This window comes from Musa acuminata, chromosome BXJ3-6 (assembly GCF_036884655.1).
Source record: "Musa acuminata AAA Group cultivar baxijiao chromosome BXJ3-6, Cavendish_Baxijiao_AAA, whole genome shotgun sequence".
NCBI lineage: Eukaryota > Viridiplantae > Streptophyta > Magnoliopsida > Zingiberales > Musaceae > Musa > Musa acuminata.
Window position 1 is genome coordinate 29,462,501 of NC_088354.1, and position 26,082 is coordinate 29,488,582.

General features: G+C 37.4%; 3 protein-coding genes across 3 annotated transcripts in view; all 3 read right to left on the bottom strand.

The window, feature by feature from the left end:
• LOC103988716 (protein phosphatase 1 regulatory inhibitor subunit PPP1R7 homolog) overlaps positions 1–4,297 on the bottom strand; it is a 5,539-nt gene extending 1,242 nt beyond the window's left edge. The window contains exons 1-5 of the mRNA XM_009407331.3: positions 3,862–4,297; positions 980–1,210; positions 648–794; positions 431–573; positions 237–351 (exon numbers count right to left, since the gene is read on the bottom strand). Coding sequence (XP_009405606.1) covers positions 237–351; positions 431–573; positions 648–794; positions 980–1,210; positions 3,862–4,191 — 966 coding nt within the window. The 5' untranslated portion in view covers positions 4,192–4,297. The remainder of the gene's footprint in view (positions 1–236; positions 352–430; positions 574–647; positions 795–979; positions 1,211–3,861) is intronic.
• A 1,037-nt stretch (positions 4,298–5,334) lies between these two features.
• LOC135640997 (proton pump-interactor BIP103-like) lies at positions 5,335–14,110 on the bottom strand. Its single transcript, XM_065155930.1, has 8 exons — positions 13,945–14,110; positions 9,674–10,028; positions 9,259–9,453; positions 9,001–9,180; positions 8,672–8,866; positions 6,593–6,691; positions 5,978–6,520; positions 5,335–5,886 (listed from the first exon to the last, which is right to left on the bottom strand). The coding sequence occupies exons 2-8, from the start codon at positions 10,022–10,024 to the stop codon at positions 5,569–5,571; spliced, it is 1,881 nt and encodes a 626-aa protein (XP_065012002.1). The 5' UTR covers positions 10,025–10,028; positions 13,945–14,110; the 3' UTR covers positions 5,335–5,568.
• A 7,504-nt stretch (positions 14,111–21,614) lies between these two features.
• On the bottom strand, positions 21,615–22,298 carry LOC135640343 (protein GRIM REAPER-like). The gene has a single exon (XM_065154680.1). It carries the CDS (start codon positions 22,296–22,298, stop codon positions 21,840–21,842), a length of 459 nt encoding a protein of 152 aa, XP_065010752.1. The 3' UTR covers positions 21,615–21,839.
• Between the last annotated feature and the right edge of the window lie 3,784 nt (positions 22,299–26,082).

Sequence of the window (26,082 nt, forward strand, 5' to 3'; positions counted from 1 at the left end):
TATATCCTAAACCATTAAGCATTTGATGTCTGTGGGCTATGTCAAGCAAGGAAGAAGAATTAACATGAACATGAAACCCGCAATTTTAAACACCTATAACCTGGAATAGACAGCATAGTTAAGAAAGGAAGCTCAATAACATGAGGAAAGAAGCTTTTTGCAAAATAGTATGAAACACAAAATAAAATGATGTCAATGAAGGAAGAACTAAACAACTGAAACTGCAGAGAACATACACATGGATTGCGTTCAAGATAAATGGTTGTAAGCTTTTCCCTTGAACCCGATACAGCTAGATCTATTCCCTTCAGAGAAGGTATTTGGTTGTCGTTAAGCCATAGGTCTTCTAATCTGCAAGGCATATTAAGGAATGCATGAAGCAAATATAAGACCACTGAACTATAAATGATAAAAAAAAAGTCCTCCATGCCTCGTCAACTTTTCGATATCACTAATAGCAGTAAGTTTATTGGATGAGATGTCCAATACACGAAGGTTCTGTAAGGTGGATAGTCCTTCCATCTTCTGAATACCATTATGACTCAGATACAATTCCTCTAGCGCGATGCATTCCTGGAAAAACATTAAGAAGAATCACTTTCTCTATAAAATAAATATAACAGTAACACAAACCAATGCTTTTTTACCTGAAAACCCATCATGGATGTCAACCGGTTGCTCTGCAAACTTATTTTTCTGATGCATTTCAACCCACACAAGGTGACCATCCGAATACGATTTCGCCCAAGCCACAGCTCCTGTAAATTTGTCAATGTTTCCAAGTTCTCCATTACCTTCAAAACAAACATAAGCATAGTCAAAACTTGAATTACATCATCAGATTAATGTAGAAATATCAAAGATCACTATGAATTTTTTCTATTTTTAAGTTTAACCAGTTTAAAAGTTCAGTTTTCGAGACTGGTTTTTCCAATCTTTTGAAACCTTGTTGTAGAAGCTACTGAGATATAATACTCACCCTTAATCTATTTGAACCAAGTTCAAGGATCTGCAATGAATGCAAGTGTTCAAGTTCCTCCATCTTGTTGACTTCATTCTTTGAAACATAAAGCTCTTTGAGCGTGTTTGCTACATTGGACAAGCCATTTAAGGAAGATATCTCATTAAATGAGACATCAAAGACAAGAAGGTTCTTGAAAATGCTAACATCAGGTATTTTCCTGAGCTTGTTATCCCGAAGCACTAGCTCCTGCACAGTAAATATATCATCCGATAAAATAAAGATGATTTAAATTTATTTGCATAAAACCCAAAACATTCGCTATTCCCTTCTCAAAAACAACAAAAAGAAAAAAAAATTTCAGTTCATCTTAGTAAAACGAGCTACAAGAATTCAACATGAATAGTGATCAGGGATGTATTACAATTCAGTTGTTCCCTCATGCCTTTTCAATGTAGTCTAATCAGAGAGGAGAGAGAGAAAGAATACTCAAAATTGAAAAGTGAACAGGTGTTACTTTTGTTGGAACACCAAGTCTTTCAGATTGAGAATACATCTTCAGTTTATTCGCTTGAAGAGAGTGCAAAACTTTATTCTCTACATCTGAATGAAGGGCTTTCGACTTCACTTTGAAGAAAATATGACAGAGCTCAACAAAACATCATCTATATCATCTAATAAAGAACTCAAAATGGGGAACATTCACAAGCAAATGGTTTCAGAACAAAAGTATTATTTTTTTAATTAGACAACCTACCGAACGATCGTAAAATATGACGCCTATATTTTGAAGGATGAAAAGTGATGATGTTCTATGAATATATTAGATATACCAAAGCCAATATGAGGTGTATGGCAAAAAGTTTCTCTTTTATGGAATTGACTACAGAGAGCATATGTCTACTCTTTTCCAAACCAAGAAAAGCTAAACAAGCATAACCTTCTTCCTTACTTGCAATTGTAACTCACAATTATATATATATATTTACTTTTAAACAGCAGAAACAAGCTAGCAGGAATACAAGCAAAGACGCTACTCCACGGCATGAAGCAGCTGTCTGTTTGCATCCATTTAGCAAAAGTCAATTGCATATCATACAATAAGACAAGGTAGGCAATACCGAATGATTCCGTCCGGTACGGGCGGTACATACCGGTCCGATGGCATACCGGTACGCGGACCGCCCGCTACCGGACGAAACAAAAAATAATAATAAAATAATATATATTTATTTATATTTATATATAAATATTTTAGAAAAAGGTGCTTTTTTCGGTGACATCGCCGAGGCGCCTATTTCGGATTATATATATATATATATATACGAGGTGACGTCGCCGAAGCGACGTCGCCCCGCTTAGGAGAAGAGAGAGGCGACGTCGTCGAGTTATATAATATATATATATACATATACATATATATATATATATACATATATATATACCGAGCGGTTTACCGCTCGGTATACCATTCTGTCACGGACTTAGCTGATTTTGCCTAAGTCGTGCGGCATCCTTGCGTGTCCGTTCGCAAAGGTCAGCCTCCCCGAAGTCTCCCATGGTCCCTTAGGACCCACAAAAGAGAGAACGGGTTAGAGAAAACGCCTCATTCGGGATCCACAAGCAAACATTTCCGAAAACACTTCATAGACAATGCAAATTACAAACAGACATTACAAGCTCTGAACAGTTGCACAACAAAGGGTCAAAATGATCTATTACAGATCGAAAATCTCTCACAAGTGTTCACATGACACAACCTTTATTTACAAGCCTAAAGCGGCCACCAAACCCAACTAAAATGAGACTATTAAGCCTTCGGTCGTCCCTCTACATGCTGTGCAAAGCATGAACATACCAAAAGACACGGACATACATAAGCATTACATCAAACATCCTGTTTCGAAGTTTATCCGTGACAGTTCGATATACCGTTTCGTACCGTACCGAGCGAACGTCGAAACGCCGGTACGGTACGGTATTGCGAACCTTGCAATAAGAGTCCCATCTGTTATTTGAGATATTAACGTGTGGTACTAAAAGAAAGTACTAACTCAACAAAATACTCTAACAAAAAAATGTGCAATATATGAGACCACATACATTTGGTAATTGCTTATATGCTTAGCTTCCTCTTATTTCTTTAACTTCTCTCTCCAAACAAGAGTAGAAAAGGAAAAATATACAAAAGCAGGAAAAAAGAAAGAATTCCCAGTTGTCAATTTCACAAGGTGTTCAGGTTTTTCTTTCTTATAACAGTTGAACATCCCCTCTCTCCAAACAAAAGCAAGCATTGATTAACTATGAGCAGTCTTACTACGCTCGCAATATAAGGGGTGATCCCAGTGCATCAGAGTTCCATTTATGCAGGATCTAGGAAAGGTCAATATGCACAATCTTGACCCAATGGAGTAGAGAAATTGTTTCCACAACTCCAACCTTTGTCACCCAAGTTTCAAAGGGGCAACCTTACCATCGTATCAAATCTCATCCTTACTCGTGATATAAGTCTCTTGTCCATTTCAATTGTGACAAATGCAAAGTAAGCTAGATTATGTCACAAAGTCATCCCAAGTTTGCACCTTTATTCACCACAAATTAGTCAATTTTGGCGGAGGATGTTGAGAATGGGTACACCAGACAACCTATGTTTATTGCAATCCTGGTTTGATACAGGTCAACGCAGCAAACTGATGCCAGAACGCAGAGATACAATGTAAATTCTATGATATGGCTCTACAAGCCAATGTTAGAGTGAGATCAACACATAACATTTGTGCAAGAATCAAAATGAAGATAGCAACGTATTCCAAAAATTAAACAAAGAAATTCCAAGGTTGTTTCTTATTTAAAAGGCTGTTGCGAAGTGAAATGGATGATCAGAAAAGGGGAAGCATTACATGCAAGCCGGCGATGACATTCCACCGGGAGATGGGCTCGACGCCATCATCGTCGAAAAGGTTCTGCCGCAGCGAGAGCTTCCGCAGCTGCGAGAGGAGGCCGACCCGGGGGTCCAATCGGGAGAGCCTGTTGGTTGTGAGATCCAGCTCAACGAGGTCGTCCGGGATATCGACCTCGCTCAAGTCGTGGAGCTGAAAGCTCGTGAGGTCGAGGCAGCGCCCTTGCAGCTCCGCTTCCTCGGCCACTTGTTCCTCTCCCGCCGACGGCCGTCCTCCTCCCCCTCCGATCCCCAGTGGTTCATCGGCGTCTCGACGAAGGCTCTCCTCCATCGGAGAGGTCGCCCAAAGAAGGCAATGAAAACCCTAAAGACTAGTCGGGAGAGAAGGAGAAAACTATCAACGCGCTGTGATGTCTTCTCAAGAATTTGTAAAAGGAAAGAAAACCTTTTCTTTAAAATGTTTGGAATATTTTTAGGTTAATATTATGTAAAAAGTCATAATGATGACTAATTTATTATAAAGGCAACCTTCTTATTACTCAAAGGTGTTAAATAATTAATAATGATTATTTTAATTGTATGAGATGTGTGACTGAACTGAAATAAGTTGGTGTTGGAAGACGATTGGGCTCTATAAGATATCATGCAAAATAAGCCCAAGTTAGAATCTAAAATTAACAAAATTATTAGATAATCGAATTTATAGAGAATAATATCAGATTTTGATGATGAAACCAATTAATAGTGTTTATGATTTGATCTGAGTTTTGAGTGACGTAGGAAGCTTCGATCAAAAAATAAAAAATTAAAAGCAGGAATACACAAGATTATTAGAGTTAAAACCTTCTTCGTAGAACTCAAATTATTGGAGTTGATATACTGAATCACTCAAGATTACCGAATCACTCAAAATTGTTAATTAACGTCGTTGATTATCTAACATTAATTATTCAGACGAGGAGGAGTCAATCAAACTGAGTCATATGTTATGCTAACCACATGAATCATCTAACTAATAAGGCATTTAAAAACATGTCAGAATAAATAAATAAATATATATATATATATATATATATATTTATATATATATAAGATCTAATAAATATATACATCACGACATAACTTATTTTTGTGAGATGATAAAGACAAAGTTAGAAAGATAAAAAAAAAGTACATTTTCATATTCTAAATATAATTAAATTAATCATCAAAGCACGATATACTCTATCTTTTAGTAGCCAATACATATTTTCGCAGAAATGTAGTAGTCTCTTGAGAAAGTAGTAATAGTAGGACAGAAAGTTAGAAAGATGGATCGGAATCCGATTCAGAACTCATTACTTCCCACTTGGTTTTAGGGTCGGTCAGGTCAGTCTAGACCTGCCAGGAAAAGAAACATGAGTTTTAGCAAATTTATTGAAAATGGTGGAACTGATAATTTTCATCAGCAGGAGGAAATCGAGTGAAAACGAGGTGACAGCATCATGCAACTTTATTTTATTCAAAACAAACTTGAGTTTTTAGCAAACAAGGAAAACAGATGCCAGTTCTGGTGAGATGAAGAAAATAAAAGCACAGTGGATTGGGATGCATGTAGATGAATGAAGATATGTCACATGAGCTTACAACATAAAGTTCTCACTAAAAGGGTGTTTCTTCATCCTGGTTCTCCCAACTTCAAAACTGGTCCACATCCTCACCAAATGATTCATGCTTGCTTCCTGGCGACAATGAAGTAGTAACCCAGGGACACCAGCAGCAAGGCAGCCACCGCTGCTGCAGGTGCAGCCCATATCCAATATGATTGCTGTTTTTTCCTCCTCAGAATGACCTTTGGAACCTGATCTCGACCCCTTGGTCGGTTTCTGTACCTGACAGTTTCTTTCTGTTCCTTGGTTTTCTCCGCAACTGGTGCATCAACAGTAGCTTCTTCTGGCTCTGAAACCTTTGCTTCTGCGTCAGCCTCATCCGTGCTATCAGCCGGTGCCGATGCCCCAGCCTTCTTCTTCGCTCTCTTCTCTTTTTCCTATGTGAATTCGGAAAATGTCACTCAAGTGATGCCAGAGATAGAATGAAGTATAAAGAAGAAAAAAGAAACATGGAAGACTGATACTTGCCTTCAGTTTCTTTTCAGCTTCCTTTTGGGCTCTTACGACTGCCTTTGCTGCTGCTTTTTCAGCTTGCTTCTTTTTCCTCTCCAAGGCCAACTTAGCTTTTGCAATCTCCTCTTCTCTCTTGATCTCCTTGAGTTTTGCAACATCATTCTCGGTCGGTTTTGGAGGCTCCTTCTGAGATCTCTCAGGGGTGTAACTATCCCCAGTGCCCACAGGATCTCCCACCTTTCCTCTGGATTCTACCTCAAGTGATTTCTTAATGTTGGTGTCTTGTACCTTTTTGTTAGAAATAACATCCTGCTGTGGAGGTACAAGTTTATCTTCCTTCACTTCTTTAGCACTCGATGCTTGTTTGGCATTCACTTTTGCCGGCAAGTTCTCAACATCTCTGGTCGCCGGTGCCTCAGAGATAATGGGCTTCTCATCAGGGTTCCTCATCCGTCCATCCCTACTCAGTTGCCTACTGTCAAGTGATGACAATATTCTCTTCTCATAATCTTCTCTGAAGGCTTTATTACTACTCCACTCGGACATAAATTGCTCTACCTAAGATTGGAAAGGAAGTACAATGACATCTGAACAGTTCAGATGACAAATAAAATGACATTTGACACAAACCTCACTATGCATTAGGTCTTCCAGTGATGTTATATCCTTCTTTGCAGCAAGATCCTTTGCACGATTTAACAAGGAACGATTTTGGAAATAACAAGCATTCTGAAATATCAAAGAGATATAGACATGAAACAGCATTAGGCTGACAAGGAAAAATGCAAACATAATATACCATCAGCCACTTTTTACAACATAGCATGAAACAAGTCATCAACCTCGTTTGCATCGCAGCTCAGAAATTTAGAAACATGTGTCATGCCAATATGTTGAATCCCACGGCAAAGAACAAGTGACTAGCGCCAATCTCATAAAAGAGCACCACCAACAATAACAACAAAAAGTTACAATGCCCCACTACTTGGATTATCTTTTTCATCATAGAGCTCTATGTACGACAATATCTCTATATTTATTTAAAAGCATTCAATCTCTTTTCATTGATTCTAACAAAATCTTCTTACGTCTCACTCACCCTCTCCTAACATCAACAATCTTAATCGACTCACCCTCTCTAGTCATATTCAAACATCTAGAGATCTCTTTTAAACTTCTTCATAGCACCCTAGATGATTCTACCTCACTTTATCGTCTATTATGTTAAAAAACTGGTTGGACCAGTTCAAACTGCCTTGTATTAACCGGGGTGATTAAGAACTACAACCCAAACCTAGCGATTATGCTCAGTCCAATTCAAATTTGATAGGGACAACTGCTTTTATATATTTTTACTTTTCCTATATATATATATCTCCTGATTCTCCATGCACTCTCTTTTTCTTGAATCTCTCCGTCTCATGCCACCACCTACCTTGCCATCTTTGATACTTCTCCTCCACGACCGCCTCTCCATCCTACTCTCCTCATTCTCGTCCTCCTCTCCTCTTCTATCCCTATTTCTCTTTGGTTCATGCCAGTGTACAATGTTTGGTGTGCTGGTATGTATCGGATCTGCACTGGTCCAACCAGGACCTGGTGTAGGGCTTGCACCAAAACCTTTATCCTTGGTCCCAACTAATTGGGGTCAGCTACATATAATCATTCAGGAACAAAAATATTTTTTTTATATCTGTCATAGTTACTTCATGTATCCAATAATGTAATCTTAACTATACTAACTTCTTATACAAATTATTAATTTATCATCCAAAGATCAAATTCATATAGCAAAACTGGCCCAACAACTATCTTATATACAGTAATTTAAATGGAACCCAATGATCGCACAAAACCTCCAAAACCCCTCTCCACATAGCTACTTAGTTTGCTCTATAGATCACATCTTCATTAATCCCTTAGAAACCTAAAATTCTTACTTTTAAGAACTTAGTATCCATCCATCTTCACTACATTTTTTTTTTGTCTTGCTATTACTAAGATTAGATATCATATATTTAGTTTTGCCATTAATTAAAACCTTTAGTTCATAAGAGTCGAACTTGATAAATCAATAACTATGTGAATAAACAAATAAAGCTAGATAAGCTAGTATTGTTAGTGCAAGCCAACTAGCTCGTAATCAAATGTTAATAATTAAATAATATCAGCTGCAACAGTATGGGCTTAGTTATGCCATTGAGAATGTAGAATCATACTAATCCTACATAAAAGGGTTGAACAAGGCATATGATCACCAAAATAATAAGAATAAGGAGTGATTAAAGCCAATGCACCAAGCATTATTGTGAAAAACAACTTATTCATCTGATCTTTTTTAATTCAAAAAATTCTTTTGTATGGAATGCTTTTGCACCCTATATCAGCTTAAAAAATTTATCGTTGATGAGAATTACTTTGTTATATTACTTCACCAAAAGAGTGTTTGAAATTTTTACACCACATGTCGATACTTGTGGGAGTGATACATATCCATTTGACAAAATTGAACAAAACTCCCCAATGTATCTTAAATATCCCAAAGACGAGGGGTCTCACCATGCCCATGTTGGCTGCCATGATGGAAATATGTCATTTACACCACAATCCATAGGCATGGTATTGTGTCAAGATGATTCTAGACTTCAATTAGTTTTAGAACTGAAGCAGGAGTAATATAAAGTTGAAAATTAGATGTAGAAACCATACCACTTCATCACGAGATTTTCTCAACTCAATAAGAGTTTCATATGCCTTATTCCTTTTCTTATTGATGACATCCAACTCTTCTTGTAAGGAACTGATTTCATCGTCTATGGCCTTCAGTTCTTCCTCAAGGTCTTTTATTTTCATTCGAACTGCCTGTTTCTCCTTTTTTATTCCGCCAATGTCATCATTTATTAGCTGCAAGCATGAAACCCAAAATTGATAATATCCCATATGTTTCTTAAAAGGAAACACATTCCAACAGGGATTGAACAACATCTTTGAAGTTCTATTAATTGACTACAAAGTATGATAGAATAGTTGCCACTTACTTTGACCTGGCCTTGAATAGCATCTCTATGACCATAAGAATCTTGAATCTTAGCCTTCTCAGTAGCATTAGCAATAACTTTTTCTCTTGTTCCTTCTAGTAGTTTAATCTCTTTAATCAACTGTTTTTCTTCAACCAAGGTGAGAGTCTCATGCTGCATACGGTAGTGCAAGCTATAGATCTGTCTCATGAAAATAAGAACAAGAGTCATATACACAAAACAGGAAAACGAACCAATAACAGATCAGCTATATCTTACAAGATCATTAAGCTCTTCCTCTGAAGAACACAAACCCACGCCTTTTTCCCTCACAGCAATATTTGCACTGCGCAGCTTTCCTAGAGCATCTTGAAGAGGTTCCATCGACTTTCTCTTTTCATCCATAATCATACGGTACTGTTTGTCCTCAGCAGTCAGAGGCTTTAGTTGTGAAATCACATTTGATCTTTCAGACTACAACAAAAACATTAAACACAGGTGAGATTTGTATGATTTCAAAGCCTCAACTCTGGTTTTTATTTCACTTCTCTCACTATCATATATTAGAAATTGCTAGTCCATGACTATAAAGATTGGCATACCATATGCAAATGATTTCTAAGTACAGCTATGCATGAAGCTCAAAAAGAGAAAAAGCAAACACCAACTGCAAAATTAATTTATTATGGCATACCCGTTTTGCCTTCAATGCTTCAGTTATCTGAAGCCTGGATTGGGTACTCTTTGTGATCTCCTTGTCAGCATGGTCAATTTTTGCCTTAAGTTTAGGGTCTTCAATGGTCCTGTACCTGATAAAATAAAAAGTGTGAATTTTTTTTGCAGCAGGCCACTCATCCACAGCATCCTTTGGAAGATTTGCATCGGTCAGGTGATCCCCTTCTTTGACATCTCCATTTGCACCATTTGAATTATCTACCAAACCAAAACTCACTGGTTCCTCAGGCCCCTGTCCCTGTTTTGTGTCCCCTTCAGTTCCTTTGACGTTGTCTTGAGTAGTATCATGCTCTAGGGTCTCCACAACCATGATTCTGCCAAAAAATATTATGTAGGTCTCAGAATCTATAATAAATGAATATCAGCAAGCAGAACATGATTCAAAAGAAAAATCTGCCTTACATGCTTCCCTCAGCACCCATATGTTTGCTAAAATCAAATAGATACTCAAAAGTTGTAACAAGCATGCCCAATGTGATAAAAACTGTCTTTTATGCTAAGAAGTACAAATGAATCAAGATAATATTACCATTTAAAATAGAAATGACTAGATTCTTTTAACAAACCAGAAGTTACTTAACATGGGTAAGTATAATTTTGTATAAAGATCTAGTTCTCTTGGTAAATTTAGTGAAATCTTTGCAATATATTTCCGTGCTTAGCTGATTAAAACATGGTTTTGTACTCAAAAGCTTTCAGACAAAAGCACAAAGCAGCCTTTTTACTGCATGGAAATGTCAAAACAATTTAGACCTTAATGGCTTAATGATGGTCAAAAGATGTGAAAATTTAATATGAGCAGCACTACCAAACAACAGTGTATAATCTACTATAAGATCAGCATGTGAGAGAGACAGAGGAAAAGAAAGAGGAACAAACATTCAAAAATAAGTAAAACAACTAAAAAACTGTTATCTTAAATATAAGATGTCAATTTATCATTGACATCCAAGTATGATTTGGCATACTTGGATTGTCAAAACAGGAATACAGTTTAATCCTTCGATTATAATTAAAACAAGTAAAAATATGAAATAATAAAAACAGAAATTAGAAATTAGAACTTGAAGGCATGACAAACGTTATCCTATGCGTATTCCCTCAACCCTCGTGCTGTGCTCATCAGGGATTCACCCAAGATATAACCAGGTTTGATATTGAGTTTCTGATTACTTCCGACTGTCCTTCTGATTTTCTGCTATTGGTGTGTGGACCATTCGAACGATTCTCCACAAATATGCACACAAGATGATCAAACCCAATTGTAACTTGGGCAATTCCCCGACGAGCACCAGCACGAGGGCCAACGAAACAAACTTAGGACAACATTTGTCACACCTCCAAGTTTTAATTTCTAACTTATATTTATATTATTTCACATTTTTACCTGTTTTAGTTCTAATCGGAGGATTAAACTGTATTCCTATTCTGACACTCCTCTCCAATAGAGACCAGCCCTTAAACTTTTACAGAGACCAAGTCAGTGAAACAACAGAGCAGCAACAAAAATACAGGGCATGACCATCACCACATGCCTGATGCGGATGGCAACATCTAAAAGAATACAAAATCATAAACTGGGGTTTATCACTACATTCAGTAGAACAACAAATTTATCTTCCTATGGTACTGTAGAACATTAGGATTGATATTATTAGCTAGCTGTAACAAAAAAAATCAATGTCCACAAAAATGGATGTTGGGAAGATCCAAGTCAACACATTATAAGAGAGGAATTCTTAGAAAGAAAGATCTTAAATAATACAGTTTCTGACACAAGTATCATCCATCCATGGTTCAAGAATGTGTTGGGACATATCAAGCAGAAAGCAGAAAATGTGCCCCTGCATGATCACAGTTCGATCAATGTAATCTTATTATTCAGTCATGTGGAAAGGCCGACCAACAAGCATCCAAGTGGTGGACTACATGCATTTACAGCTCATGCACATGGTCTTCAAAATTTCTCAGCTAACCAAACAAGCATCAAGAACTACATACTAAATCTACTCGACGTACGAAAGATTCTTAAGGAATGAACATTAGAACAGATAACAAAAAGCAATAAGAGAAACAAAATGGTTTATTGTGATTCCTTTATGCCACCATCATGTCTAAAGAGAATATTCACTTAATTGATAATGCATGCAGTGTAACTCTGGCAAATCAAATCGTGTCATCTCATTTACAATCTTTTATTTACAGATTGAAGACCATACCCCCTCATTATCTTCACAATCAATCAAACACTTAGTCCACACAGTGCACATTTGAAATGTGCATTGAGGGTCCAATGCATATTTCAAATGTAAATTGATGTTTGTTAATTTTTTTCAAATCGCATCTCGCTTGGATGTTACATTGGAAATGCTCAAACACTGATCCTACCTTAGGATAGCATTAGCATTTTAGCATTTGCAGGATGCTAATGTAATTTTTCAAATTCCGAATGTACCCTATGACTATCTAAATTACAAGATTACCAAAATAGCTTAGTGAAAAATCAATATTATTTATATTTTCTATAAGGTAAAATTTTATTCATTTTATTTTTAAATGAATGAATAAAATTCATTTATTCATTTTATTTCTTTACTTATTAATTTAAATAAAAAATATATATTTACTTTAGAATAAATATTAAAAATATTAAAAGGGTATATTTGCCATAAAATATTCAATTGACTTTTGAAATACAATTTTACCAAACAACATTTACGTCAATCCACATTTAAAATATAATTTTCATCTATTGTTTACCAAACACTTAAAGCATTCCATAATTTTACATTCACGCAAACTCCTTTCTCCAACTGTACGTTAGAAATGCAAATGTGTTCCCAAATGCAGCTTCAGTCCCCACAATGCTTCTTTCAACAAGAACCAAATCGCAAGATATTAAAATGCTTTGTTGGAACATGATCCTATTATGCCACTCGATCCGGTCTAAAAAGAATATCAACTAATCAACAGTGTGATCACTGTTACTTCAGAAAATCACAACTGGTTTCTGTCCTTTACACAGTCATTACCAATGAAGACACTACCTCCCTCATTCTCTCCAAAATCAAGTGAACATTTAATCCCCACAACTCTCCTACGACAAGAACCTAACCACAAAATTAAAAAGAAAATCATCAAGAGATGCACAAATTTGCTTTATCAGAATAAACACATGACCCCACTCCAAAGAGAATACCCACCAAATTGATAGTGTCAGTGTGTCAATTGTTCCTCTGATAAATCACAGCCAAGTTCTCTCCGTTTTCCTCTTTTATTTAGAGATTCAAGATTCTTCACAATCAATCAAAGATCCCAACCCCATCAACACGAACAAAAATACAAATTAAAAATAATCAACAAGAGAGAAAGAAAAAAAGCTTCATTGGAACAAACACATGATTTTATAATCCACTTGATCCAGTCTAAGGAGAATATCCGCTAAATGGGCAGTGTGCCAGCTGTTCCTTGGCAAATCAAATCCAGGTTCTCTCCTTTCCACACTTCATTTACCAATCGAAGACCAAATCCCCCTAAGTCTCTTCACAATCAATCCAAAATTTGATCCCCATATCGCTTTTTTGGACAAGAAGCAAACCACAAATTCTAAAAACAATATCAAGATGAGACAAAAAGACACCTTACTGGAACAAACTTTTAAGAATATCCACCAAATCAACAGTGGGCCAACTGTTCCTTGGCAAATCACATCCAAGGTCTCTCCTTTGCACCTTTCATTCACCGATCCCTCCCACACTCTTCACAACCAATCGAATATTCGTCTTCTTTCAACAAGAATCAAACCACAAAAAAATCGTTAAAGAGAAAACAATGCTTTATTGGAATAACAGATGATCCAATTATGCCACACAATCCAGTCTAAGAAGAATATCGAATTAAATAGACACCACCCCCGCTACTCCATAAAGTCCCATCCGATTTCTCTCATTTTCCTCTTCCATTTGCCGAACGAAGACCGTACCTCCCTCATTCCCCTTCGAGATCGACCCAAAATTCGATCCCAACAAATCTCCATTCAACAAAAACGAAGCCACAAAATTCCAGACCGACACAATGAACGATCAAGATCAAGAAACGATCGGATCACAGTAGGAGAATCACCAGAGCCTTAAAGGTCAACAACACCGCCCCGATCTACGAGCAGATCAGCGGAACAATTGATTATCCCAACGATACAACAGATCCAGACGATGGGATCGATATCCTTACCTCGGATCGGATCGAAGGCGGGCAGGCTCCCCTTCCTCAGCGATCGGGTCGCCTTGCTTTGGTAGAACAATATAGAGGGCCTAACCAAGGAAATCTTACCAGCGGCCAATACAAGGGAGGGAGGAGGCGAGCTCGATTGAGAGAGAGAGAGACGGGGAGAGAGAGAGAGAGAGAGAGAGAGATAAATGTCTGGTGGATTGGACATATATTTACTGAAGATTTGGTAATTCCAATTTCGAGGAGCGGCGACGTGGACAGAAAAGCATTACTTCGTCTCCGCGGTCTGCGTTCATACCCAACTAATTGTGTGACGCACCGTGAAGCAATCATCTGGGACCGGTGAGGTCCACAGTTTGTATGTCAGAACTTAACGCGAGTAATTTCGAGGGTAGATCAGAGGCGTGTGAACACTCGGGAGCCCTCGGCTTTCCTTTGCTGTTAGGAAATGTGTTTTTCACACCCACAAAGGAAGACCTTTAATGAAACCCTAATGATCTTGGCCGTCAAATTTCATTGGATTGATCACCACCGTGATTTGGTACATTTCCTCTTCAGTTACTGCCACGCTGTGTGACGAGTGAGGTATTAGTTTGGGTCTGTGTCGTGGGATGACAAAAGCAACTTATTGGATACGTGGCATCCGATGGCTGCAGGTTTTGGCCAGATCACCATGGAGATAGGTCGCAAAGAGCAATACTTTCTACTCGTTTTATTTTACTCCTATGTCTACCTGCACTGTGGTTGGATGAATGTGGGACCGACGAGCCCAATTTACGGACTGTCGGTGGGACTCAAGGCAGGTAAGCAATTGGGTGACATCAATAGTACGAAAGGTATATTATAACGGGACCTGGGAGGTATATTTAGCAGTTAAATTATTTGACTTCAAAAAATTAAAAAGCATAAGTATCCAAAACTTTCACTTTTTATAAGTGTGGTTTTATATTCTAATATAAAACAGATTTTGATTGTTTGAATTAGGTGTTGATTTGTAGAACTACTTCTTTTCTGTGTTAAGGAAAATTTCTCTAAGTAATGTTGGAATCCTGTAAAATTATATCGGGGGCAGTTCAGATAATACCCCTCCGAAGCTTAAGTTAGTAGTCTAATTAGTAGGTCGAACTTGAATTATTCTGTATCCTAAGATATACCTATGTACCCCTGTTTTGCAATGGGTGTTAAGAATTGTTACACCTATTTACTGTACGATTTGTGTAGGCGTAAAGTTTGAGCATAACTGTCATCATCTTATGTTGAATATGAGATTCCATAATTCTCCTTCATATGGCATTAATCAAGCACGACTAGTTGACTTTTTCTTAGAGGGAATCTATAAGACTCCAAGGTGGCAATGAATAGTCGACCAAGTTGCTTCGTCATGTTAGCCACATGAAGTCCACTAGTCGACTACGTGGAGTTGATGTATCGATCATGTGAAGCCTGTGTGTCTTCAATGTGGAACTGACATATCGATCATGTGGAGTTGGCTTATTAACCATGCAGCTAGTCATGTTAGCCAAAGTGAAGTGGACATGCCAGTATGTGGCGTTAACATGTTAGCCATGTTGTTTTTGCCTTAATACATACCCATCCAATTCTTAGCCTGAGGAGCGTAGTGGAATCAACTCGAGTAGGAGTGGTCAGTTGATGTCTATCATCGACGTGGAGGGCTATAGGGTCTCCTAGGGCCCAGGAACTAAGTTGCCCGAGGCGTCGTTCAATGGTTATCGTGGTGGTCGTTGATGGGTCAACAAGGTCAAATGCAACGGTGCATAATGGGCCAACAAGGTTGGGCACAATAGCACTCAATGGGTCAACGAGGTCAAGTGCGATGGTGCATAGTGGGCCGACGAGGTCGAGTGTGACGACGTATAGTGGTTTGATGAGGTTGGGTGTGACATCGCATAGTGGACCGATGAGGCCAAACATGTGCTACACATGCTCCCTTTCTTGGTGGGCAAGAGAATCTAGGTAGATCCATGTGTGATTTGATCATTAATCATGTATTATACCCAATCGTGATGGGTAACATGGCAAAATCATTACTCGCCATGTGGACGTTATGTGGATTATGACGAATTCAACGAGATCTCCTTGATGATCCAAATGACCCTTGGGTATATTCAGAAGCTAAAAAGGTAGTTGGACAATGAAAATGTCACCCTGGTCCCCTATAAATAGCTTAAGGTGATGGTTGCTCCTCGCTTCTACTTGCAACTTAGACATCATCGGATAATAGCTTTGACTCTACTCTACTGACAACCAAAAGGTCAAAGTCATCTCCAACCTTTTTCTCTAGCTCATCAAACTTGGATAGGTCACTGATCTCATCACCACCCTAAGTGTCAATGGTGGAAGTTTGATTCTCAGATGTGAATCCACTTTATGACACAGCCCCACCATATATAGCGGAGTCCTTTAACTCGAACTCCGTAGCATCGACCCCCAACTTGGAGATACTCTAATAAATTTATCATATATCGGTTGAGTTCAAGCTGGTGCCTACTCAACTAAGTGATTGACCTTATGTGTCACATTATATATTTTCAACATACACAAATGTACCGGAGGCAAGGCTTTACTTTTCTCTCTATCCATTTTTTATTGAAGTTTCAATTTTTGAAAGTTTTCATCCACCCAGATGGTGCTGAACTCATGGTGCTTTCTTACAATATTTGTTAGGGAATGCGAAAGGCTTCATAGCACCTCGACACTAACTCTTTTATTGGCTTGCTATAGCATGTACTTTAGTAGGTATATTTCCACTTTGCTTGATCAGGAATGTTAGGTTAAGGAGGCTCCGACTTCCTGCAAGGGTTGGAAGAGGAGATTCCTATTTGTCTATTCGAGGAACAAGTGGTTGATCAACTTCGATTAGTCCATCCAAAAATTCTCCAATGTCGCCCTGCGATTATATTGGTAAAAAAAAGGATAGTTTCATCAATTTGCTCTAGCCCTAACTAAGTCCACCATCACTCTTCAAATGAGTGAGCAGTGACTCATTAACTTAGGGCTTAGCCCTATTCCTAGGGGTAAGAAGTTAGAATTTTGTTTGATAGTTTATTTGGGTTGTTTGAAACTTGGTCTCCTTTTTACAAATATAGACATCTAAGGCATCGTTCTAGAGATAAACAATCACTTCCAAGGTAGGCGAACAAAGACAGTCATTTCCTGACCCAGGCTTGAAGAGAAGAAGAGATCGGTAGGGAGTATTATTGACCAATCACTAAAGGGAGGGGGTTGTCGAGACCCTAAGTTAGGCAAAAGCGCTGTCCGATGCCCCATCTGTCATCGCACCCCCAAAGCCAACAAAGATATGCAGAGGAGACTTAGTTGTCCAAGCTGGGTGCTGATTCAGATCCAACATAGTTCTTTTCTCAAGTCGATCTTCCTTCAAGAAGTGTCCAAATCTTGCAAAACTATATCGATGGCACTCCAGACAATTTTCCTCTAAAATTTAAGTTAGTAGTATAGTCGGATAGGTTAGACTTGAATTGTTCTATACATTAGGATGTACTTGTGTATCCTCTTTTCTAGTAGGTGTTTGGAACCATTACACCCACTCATTGCGCGGTTTGTGTAGTAATAGGAGTATGAAGTCAGACCATAACTGACATCAACTTGTGTTGAATCTAGAATTTCAAAACTATCCTTCACGTGACATTCACCAGGCACGATCTAGCTTTTCTTTAGAGGGAATCTGTAAGATGTTGAGGTGGCGATGAATGGTCGACCAAGTTACTCTATCATTTATCACGTGGAGCCCATTGATTAACTACGTGGAGCTGACATCACCATAAGAAAATGAAATGTCGACTATATAGAGTCGGTGTCTTTCACATGGAATCGATGTATTGACTATATAGAGTTAGCTCATTAGTCATGTCGATCAAAGTGGAGTTGACGAGTTAGCATGTGGTGCTGACATGTTGAACATGTCATTTTTACCCTAACAAGATTAATATATAAAATATTATCATAGATGATGTCAGGCCCTCTTTAAGTGGTTTTGATACACCATGATCCCATAGAGATAAGGGAATTACAATAAAATTTGAAAGGATTCTTCCTAATTGTCCATATAGTATCATTCGATCATCTCAATGACTATTCTAATAAAAACTAATTTAATCAAAACTTACAATTAAAATGAATGTGAACTTGTTTTAATAATATTTTTTAACATATGATAAGATCAAATTTAGTCATTAATTTGACTTGACGGAACTTTAACGATAAGAAATTTTTTTTATCTTACTTGATTCTAAGATGGAAGATACTTGTATTTTATATCTTGCTTCCTGTTTGTTAGACGAAACCTCTATAATGGTCTAAGTTATAGACTATTCTAATAAAAACCCTTTATAATATAAGACACTTGTATTATATAAGATACCCCTATATACTATTCTAATAAAAACCTTCTACGATGGAAGATATTTGTATTATACAAGATACTTATATTTTATGTCTCATTGAGAGTTTGTTAGACGAAACCTCTATATTTTATGTCCCATCCATAAGCATATAAATCTCGTAGGTATTTATTTAGTTAGTTTCAAACTAAAACATAATTGAGAATGTCACGTTGTTCCTATAAACATCAATTAAATGAGAATATTTTCTTTATATGACCTATTGACGTGACATCATAGTATGTCCAATAGGTATTGACTAGATTTTATGTGTCAAGTTCCAATTGATCAAAAATAATAGTCATGTTATTTGTCTCTTATTATGCTTAAGGGTTTGTCCATTTTATTTATAATGTCATTTTCAAGGCCTCCATCATTGCCCCCTGCATTAAAAAATTCGTTAAATTGTGCTTTAGTTACTTTTCTTATTTTAGATCGATGCATTTTGCACAAATAAGATGTTTTGGGATCTGTTAGGTGCTTTCCATATTTTTTATTCTAAACAGATACATTATGTTCAAAGAAGATGTCTTGAATGTGTTTGATGCATTAGAAACTTTAGGTGCTTTTTCTTGGGTGAACTCATAATGAGCGAATGAGACACTTTGGAATGTGTCATCACTTAAGATGCTTGTTTCTCCTAAATGGACACATCACACACAAGGGAGATAGTGTAATACATTAGGTTGGGTATTGTGGATTTTTTTTTATTATCTTGGACGAATGTATCATATGCAAATGAGGTACCTTATGACACACTGAGATTTTTTAGATATTTTTTTATCCAAAACGGACTCATCATAAGCAAATTGAATGCTTCATATACTTTTCGTCCTACGCAGATATATCATGTATAAATGAAACGTTTTAGGATGTGTTGAGCACTTCAAATGATTTTTGATTTGTTCGAATGTATCACATGTAAATATGACATGTTGGTCACATCAGGTGCCATAAACACAAAAATATATACATTATGTTGCATTTCGAGGTAAAAGCTTCTATTTTTATGGTAAAGACTTTTAATGTATAAAGAAGGGGATTCGGTTGATGTCAAGTTGAGGTGACCAACATCAGCTGATTTGGAGTAGTATTGCAAACTTCTTCGAGTGTTGACTGTTCATATTGATGCAACCTTCTTCGAGTGTTGATTGCTCCTGAAGTAGAGTCTAAATTCGTTCGGCGACTACCCAAAGAATGTGATCGAGGTGAAGGAAAGGTGAGAGCATCATGCTTGAGCATTTCCTCATAGAGTAGTCAGAAAAAAACCGACACATAAGTGCATTAGAGGTTGTATATTAGACCATTTATGGCCTGAACATAGAAACATGTTACGTGGGATTAGCATTTCCATCTAAGGTCTTCAAATTGGGCAGAAGAAAATTGAAAGGAATAGGGTCATCTTAAATTCGATGATTGAAATAACACCACTTGGTTTATCTCTTTCGCTTACTGGATTTTATGTCTCATAAAATATAATTGAACTATTTAGCAATTATTTGTGCAAGGTAGGACTATATTGTCTGTGGTGTGCACTTCAGATTGAGGTAAATGTGGTTGAGATTAAATCAGATTGATATGTTGAGGAAGCAATTGTGGTGTTTGAGAAGGTGGTTGTGATATTGGATCACTCGGTGGGATGACCAATCTAGAGTTTCATACGGAGCTTGGAATGAGCCTCACTTAAGGAACTTTTTATGGTCGATAAACAACTAGATTCTGTGTTGCTACCAAATTCATTGATTGTATGAGAAAATGGATGATGATCTACATCATCCCAATCAAGACTTAAGACTTATTGGGTAAGGTGAATGAAGATGATGACTTGAACAGTTGGCAAAAGAAAACTATAGTCGCTCCAGACTTATCATTGATAGTGTGCATTTGGGATGCTCCTATGGAGGAAAAGGTAGAGGTCACTTGCCTATGGTATGGAAGAGAAGGTAGAGGTCTCTTGCCTAAGGTTAATTATTGCAATGAAAGTCGGGAGAGGGATCTTTTCGCTAACACATTAAGGTCGGACTTCTTGTGTTTGGTTTTCCTATGATAGATGTCTCGATGGTCCTCTTTCAATTACCAATATGAAAAGGATCGACTTAGTGATCGAACCCCTTTTTTAGGTATTTCCATAGATATTTAGAACATGAATGATGGAAAATTTTGAAGAAAGTGAAAAATAGTTATGTCCTATGTTCATTGTCCTACTTTGATTCGAGGATGAAAGATGCTCATATCTCATATCCTACTTCCTATAAAAGATTGTGTCAGAGGTTTATCTAGCAAAATCTTTCCGAAGGTTAAGTTAGCATGCTTTTGTAGGTATATAAATATCATCAATTTTCGTTTAATAAGTTTCAAGTGAAAACTTACCTAAGGTTGCTTTATATAGTGTTATTCTTATAACCACTGATTTAATAAAAAAAAATTCCTTTAGGCATTCTACTAATGTGGCATGCCAAAAGTTCTTCATCTTCTCTAGTAGTTGATATGACATGTTTATTGGTTATTGATTGGATTCTATATATCGGGTCTGATTCACTAGAAAAAAATGATCATATTAATTATATATGACAATTGAAATGTGGCAATAGATCATGGTTTTAGTTTTAGTTTTTTTACCTTGATTAATTTAGCTTGTTTGCCTTGAATTTATCATAATTTTTTGTCTAAGTTTTCGGACTTTGTTATTGTTAATTAGCAAGGATCAAAATATTTGATCACAACATGATTTGCAACAATGATAATAACTACAATGGTAAAAATAACAAGAAATTGTAGCAATAATCTAAGTGCTTCCCGTCACCCCTCTTCTATTCATCAAGAACAAGAGATGAGTTCACACAAGACCACTAAGATCAGAGAACATGAGAGAATGAGTTGGATCATTGCATGATAAGACCATTTAATCTCACATTGGTTGTCCAATGCATTCTGAAAGAAACAAGCTTACCTATGTGCATTGTAATGCACACGATCAATAAGAATCGAACAATTCTCGATTCCACCAAACCGATTCCAATTTGATCTAATAATTTTAATTGAAATAAATAAAAAACTAAAACACTTCACCAACATTTGAATCTCGATCAATAATCCCGTCGGTTTCAGTTTCGATTATAATTTCTAGAAACTAAAATTGAACGGTGTGACGACTGGTTTCGATTCGATTCAGAATCACTGAAACGTTGACCTGTTTTAATTCCAGTCCGGCTCAATCCGATTTGAATCTACTCATATACTGCATTGGAGAGAGAGAGAGAGAGAGAGAGAGAGATGAGAAGAGAAGAGAGGAGAAGTAGAAGTAAAACAATGAACCGGGCGGGGCATAAGCCATGCCTTTGCCCTTATTGTTATTGTCACTGTAAATGAAGAGATAACAAGTTTACAATACGTGAATCTATTCATCCTTCCTCGGCTTGCATGATGCATCACACTCAAGACTGTAACTTACCAGCAGTTCTCGCGCTTGGGATGACCGTTTCAGGCGTACCCACAGCTGCCGTACTCGCACCGCAGCTCCGGCGAGCACACCGTTCCGCACTTGCCGCAGTTCCTGACGTCGTAGGCCACCGCCGTGCACTTGCCGCGGCAGCACAGCTGCCCGAACCCGCACTTGTGGCCGCAGTAGCCGCAGTGGTTCCGATCCGAGAGCACGTTGCGGCAGTGGTTCTTGCAGCACTGCAGCAGCTGGCTGCCATTCTTGGCTTTGTTCCCCAGGCACACGTTGTTTTTGACGGGATCACATCTGTCCCCCTTCTTCGCCGCCGCCAGGAACCGGCTTCCTGCACGCGGATTGAGCCCCATGAAGTGGGTCGTGACCACGCCGGCGTACTCGTCCTGCGTCGCCAATGCGACGTGGCAGTGCAGAGCGATCGAGCAGATCGCTATCGAGAGAACGGAGACGAGCAGTCTCCGAAACGGGAGGCTGGTGGTGCCCATTCCCCTCCCTTCTCTCTCTCTCTCGTTCTCTTCTTATTGGCCTCATTGGGATTCAGCGTGAATTCGAACATGTGGCGGCCATAAAATATCAATGGCTTCACGTCAACCACACCACAAGGTGGGAAGTCTTGCAATGAGTGTGTCATGATGCTGCATGGCATCTCCCATGTGACGGGGTGCGTTCACGTTGAACCCAATGATGGATCCTTTCAGGTCGTCTCAGAATTACTCTCGGATTCACAGGGAACGAAGGCCTCCTATTATATCACACCGTGAGTATATTTAACCGCATGCACATGAGCATGTGACTTACAAGGAATTATCTATTCTGGGATAAATTTTGCATAATAACACTTGTAAAGATAAAAGATATTATGAGATCTTATAATCTTTGTTTCTCGATCGATATAGAATTAATATGCTTATCAATACTCACCACCACATCCTAGATTTATAACATCTATCATGGTGTTCATCGGGCCATCGATAAATATGTTTAATCCGATATTTATTATGTGCTAGCGTCGATGATAAGAGTATTATTAGGTCTCTTGTTACATGGCTTTCTGTAATATATTCCTCCTATCAGTAGCAGCAGTAGTACAGTTGCTGATATAGAACGAAATGTATGCTTTTGTATGGTCAACATTGACTCATCAGCTGTTCATTAGCAGCGAAGCTGCAATTGGTTGCTGACAGCTGATCGCAATACCTATGGCTTTTCTTGCAAATCTCCACGAGTTCCTTTTCTTTATGCTTGCTTCTTTTGTTTCCCGCTCGTTTTTGTTCTGAAAAGAATTCTTTGCGTGGTTATGTTTACTGTAGCTTCAGACGCCATTAACAAATGGTTACGCAGTCGTCGAGAGGCACGCTTCCCAGGAGAGTGGTGCCGACGCAATGAGCTAAGGATTCCTCGGTTTGCTCGCGCATTGATGGCCTCGTCATGCTGCAGTCTGGTGGGAGGTGCCAGCTGCATGCATGAAGAGCAGCCCTCGAGAGTTGACCAGCTTCCATCGGAGACGCATTACTGCAGACTTGCCATTCTTTTAGGGATTTCTAATCGACAGCATACGCTTGGCATGTTGTAGGGTAAAAACTAGGTTTGGCATGATGAATTAGAAGATGATATATATATATATACACATGATTTCCAGTCCAAAGGAACCCTAAATGAGACCCTTAGAATATAATACAATTACACAAAGAAAAGAAGTTTCAGTATCAAGCCACTTTCTGTTGTCATTTGAACTTGATGATGTTATTCAATTCATCCTGTACATACATTTTGACTTTGTAGTTGATTAAGTAGGTGCATTCATGATTAAGATGATAGTTTTAAATACAATAGTTTTAGAACTTTGCAAAGTAATCAACATCCAATTACTGCATGTGGCTATGCACTAAGAATCTTAAAATTGGCTTCATGAACCATAAATTTTAAGATGCATGCATGCATGCATGCCTGCCACTTTCTTAACAAGATAATTAATGACTGAAATGTCACATTCAATGCTAAAATTTGATCTTATCTCTCTTCTCGCCAAGGAGAGAGATGATTGATTGTATCAGTCAGAATCATTAACATGGCATTGAGGAGGATCATGGATAACCTCAAGAATCAAATTGAATAACTCATAAAGTAAGAAGATATCTCCATAACTAATGGGATTCTTCCCCGATTCATTCAAATAACTCTCACACGTGAGTATTGACCCACCGATTTGTCTTCAATAAAATCATTAACAAGTTGGGAGATCAAAGTCCAAACAAAAAGGTAAAAGGTGACTCTCCTCCGGCAGATGTCTTTTTGAAGTGCTGCCCGGTCATTATTTGGATACAAGTCAGAAAAAAGGGAATAATATTTAGTGAAGAATTCTGGTGTTCAAATGCTAGCTAATGGAGACATTTCTTTGGTTTCTCTCATTAAGTATGATAATTCCGTTCAACATTGTAGAGAATTCAAACTTGAGAGCTTCCTCAGATTTGATTTCCACTAGTTTTCCTAAAGCTTTGAGCATTCTGCTCTAATCAGAAGCAACTCATCATCAAACTGCAGACATCATGCCATTTTATTGGATCAAACATGGACCACTCTACAAGTCTCAAGGACTTCTCTACTGCTTCGATGTAAAATGGCGATTTCATTCAACTTCAAGTCAACCCTTGCGGTAATCACATCGAATATTTAAGTTAAGAATTGATTTTATTTTCTTACTTGTTATTATAATTTAAGAAAATCGTAATCTACTTCCTTGTTTGTTGATATGAATTAAGAAAATAACTATTAAGTATTCCAAATATGATGATATCATATTTATTAGTATATTAAATAGAAATAATTTATATTAAATAAATATAAAAATTAAAATGAATTTCCCTTAATAGAGGCTCACCTCCTCCTATTTAAAGGGAGGGATTTCTCTCATTCGTTCCGCACCTAGTCGAGCCTAGCAGCGGGAGGAACGAGGAGTTACACCATGTTGATAAGAGGTAGGTTTCCCTACCTTTCTTAAATTTAAAAGTTTTAGCTTTTGTTTTGATTCTTTAAATGTTGAAAGTTTTATAGTTTGAAAAATATGTATCAATTCTTTAAATGTCAAAATTTTTGCATTAAAGTAATTAGTTAAAGTTTTCATAATATTCTTTGACCCATGATTAAGGTTTTTATTGTAGAGTTAAATATGTTAAAAATATATTTATTTTATATGATATTTCCTGTATTACAGTTTATCTTCAATCTTATCTGAATTAAAATCCTGTTAGATTAGAATATGTTATCTAAAATCCTTTTTGATATTATTTGATATGAAATTTAAAATATATTATTCTGAATGATTTAAAATATGACTAGAATATGTTGAAATTTTATATGTGTTGAAAACATGATTTTTATTTGAATTTAAAAGGCTATTTTCTTATATTAAAACTTATCTCCCGATCCCTCTTTTAATGTCTTATGATTTCTAGTCAAATTTAGAATGTTATTTCCTTGTATTAAAGCTTTTCTCCTCATCTATCTTTTAATGCATTATTATATTTTTATTTATATTGTTAATGGGTATATGCTATGATATGAAATTAGATATTAATTGGAATGAAATTGCTCACAAGCCAGGCCCAACCCACGGGTCAGGCCTTGGCCCGTAGGCTACCCCAACCCAACCATTATGGGCGGTCACATGCGACGCACAAAACTAGTCCATGGGCTAGGGCTAGGCTAGTTTTGTGTAATGCATGCTTAATCATGTATAATGCACATGACCAGTAGATGGACTGGCTCAATCTAGCCCAATATTATTGTTGAACTTAAGCCCAAATATTGATTGAACTAAACTAGACTTGATTAGTCTAGATCAATTCAGGGTGATTCCGAATTGATTGACTTATTCAAGTTAGATTAACCTAAATTGAACTTAATCTAGTCTAAATTATACTAGTCTAGGGTGGTTCCAGACTAGTTAAATAAAGATTAGATATCAGTTCAGTTAGGCTATAGTAAATCGAGTTCAATTGAATCGATTAAACTAGAGTTCAAGTCAATTGAGAGCTAATTTATATTATTTGATATTGATGATATTTTAAAGAGACGTTTTAAATATATTATTTCATCCCGAAATGGACATAACCAATGTGTGATTATATTATTTTCTTGCCAAGAGCAGGTAGGGCGATTCCCTTCGGGGATTAGCGAGCCGTAAGACGTGGCGGTTGGACGGTTCTTCCATCCGCTGTTGGGAGGAACGTGTCCCCACTTTGGCAGGTGTGGGACACCACTCCATCCGTT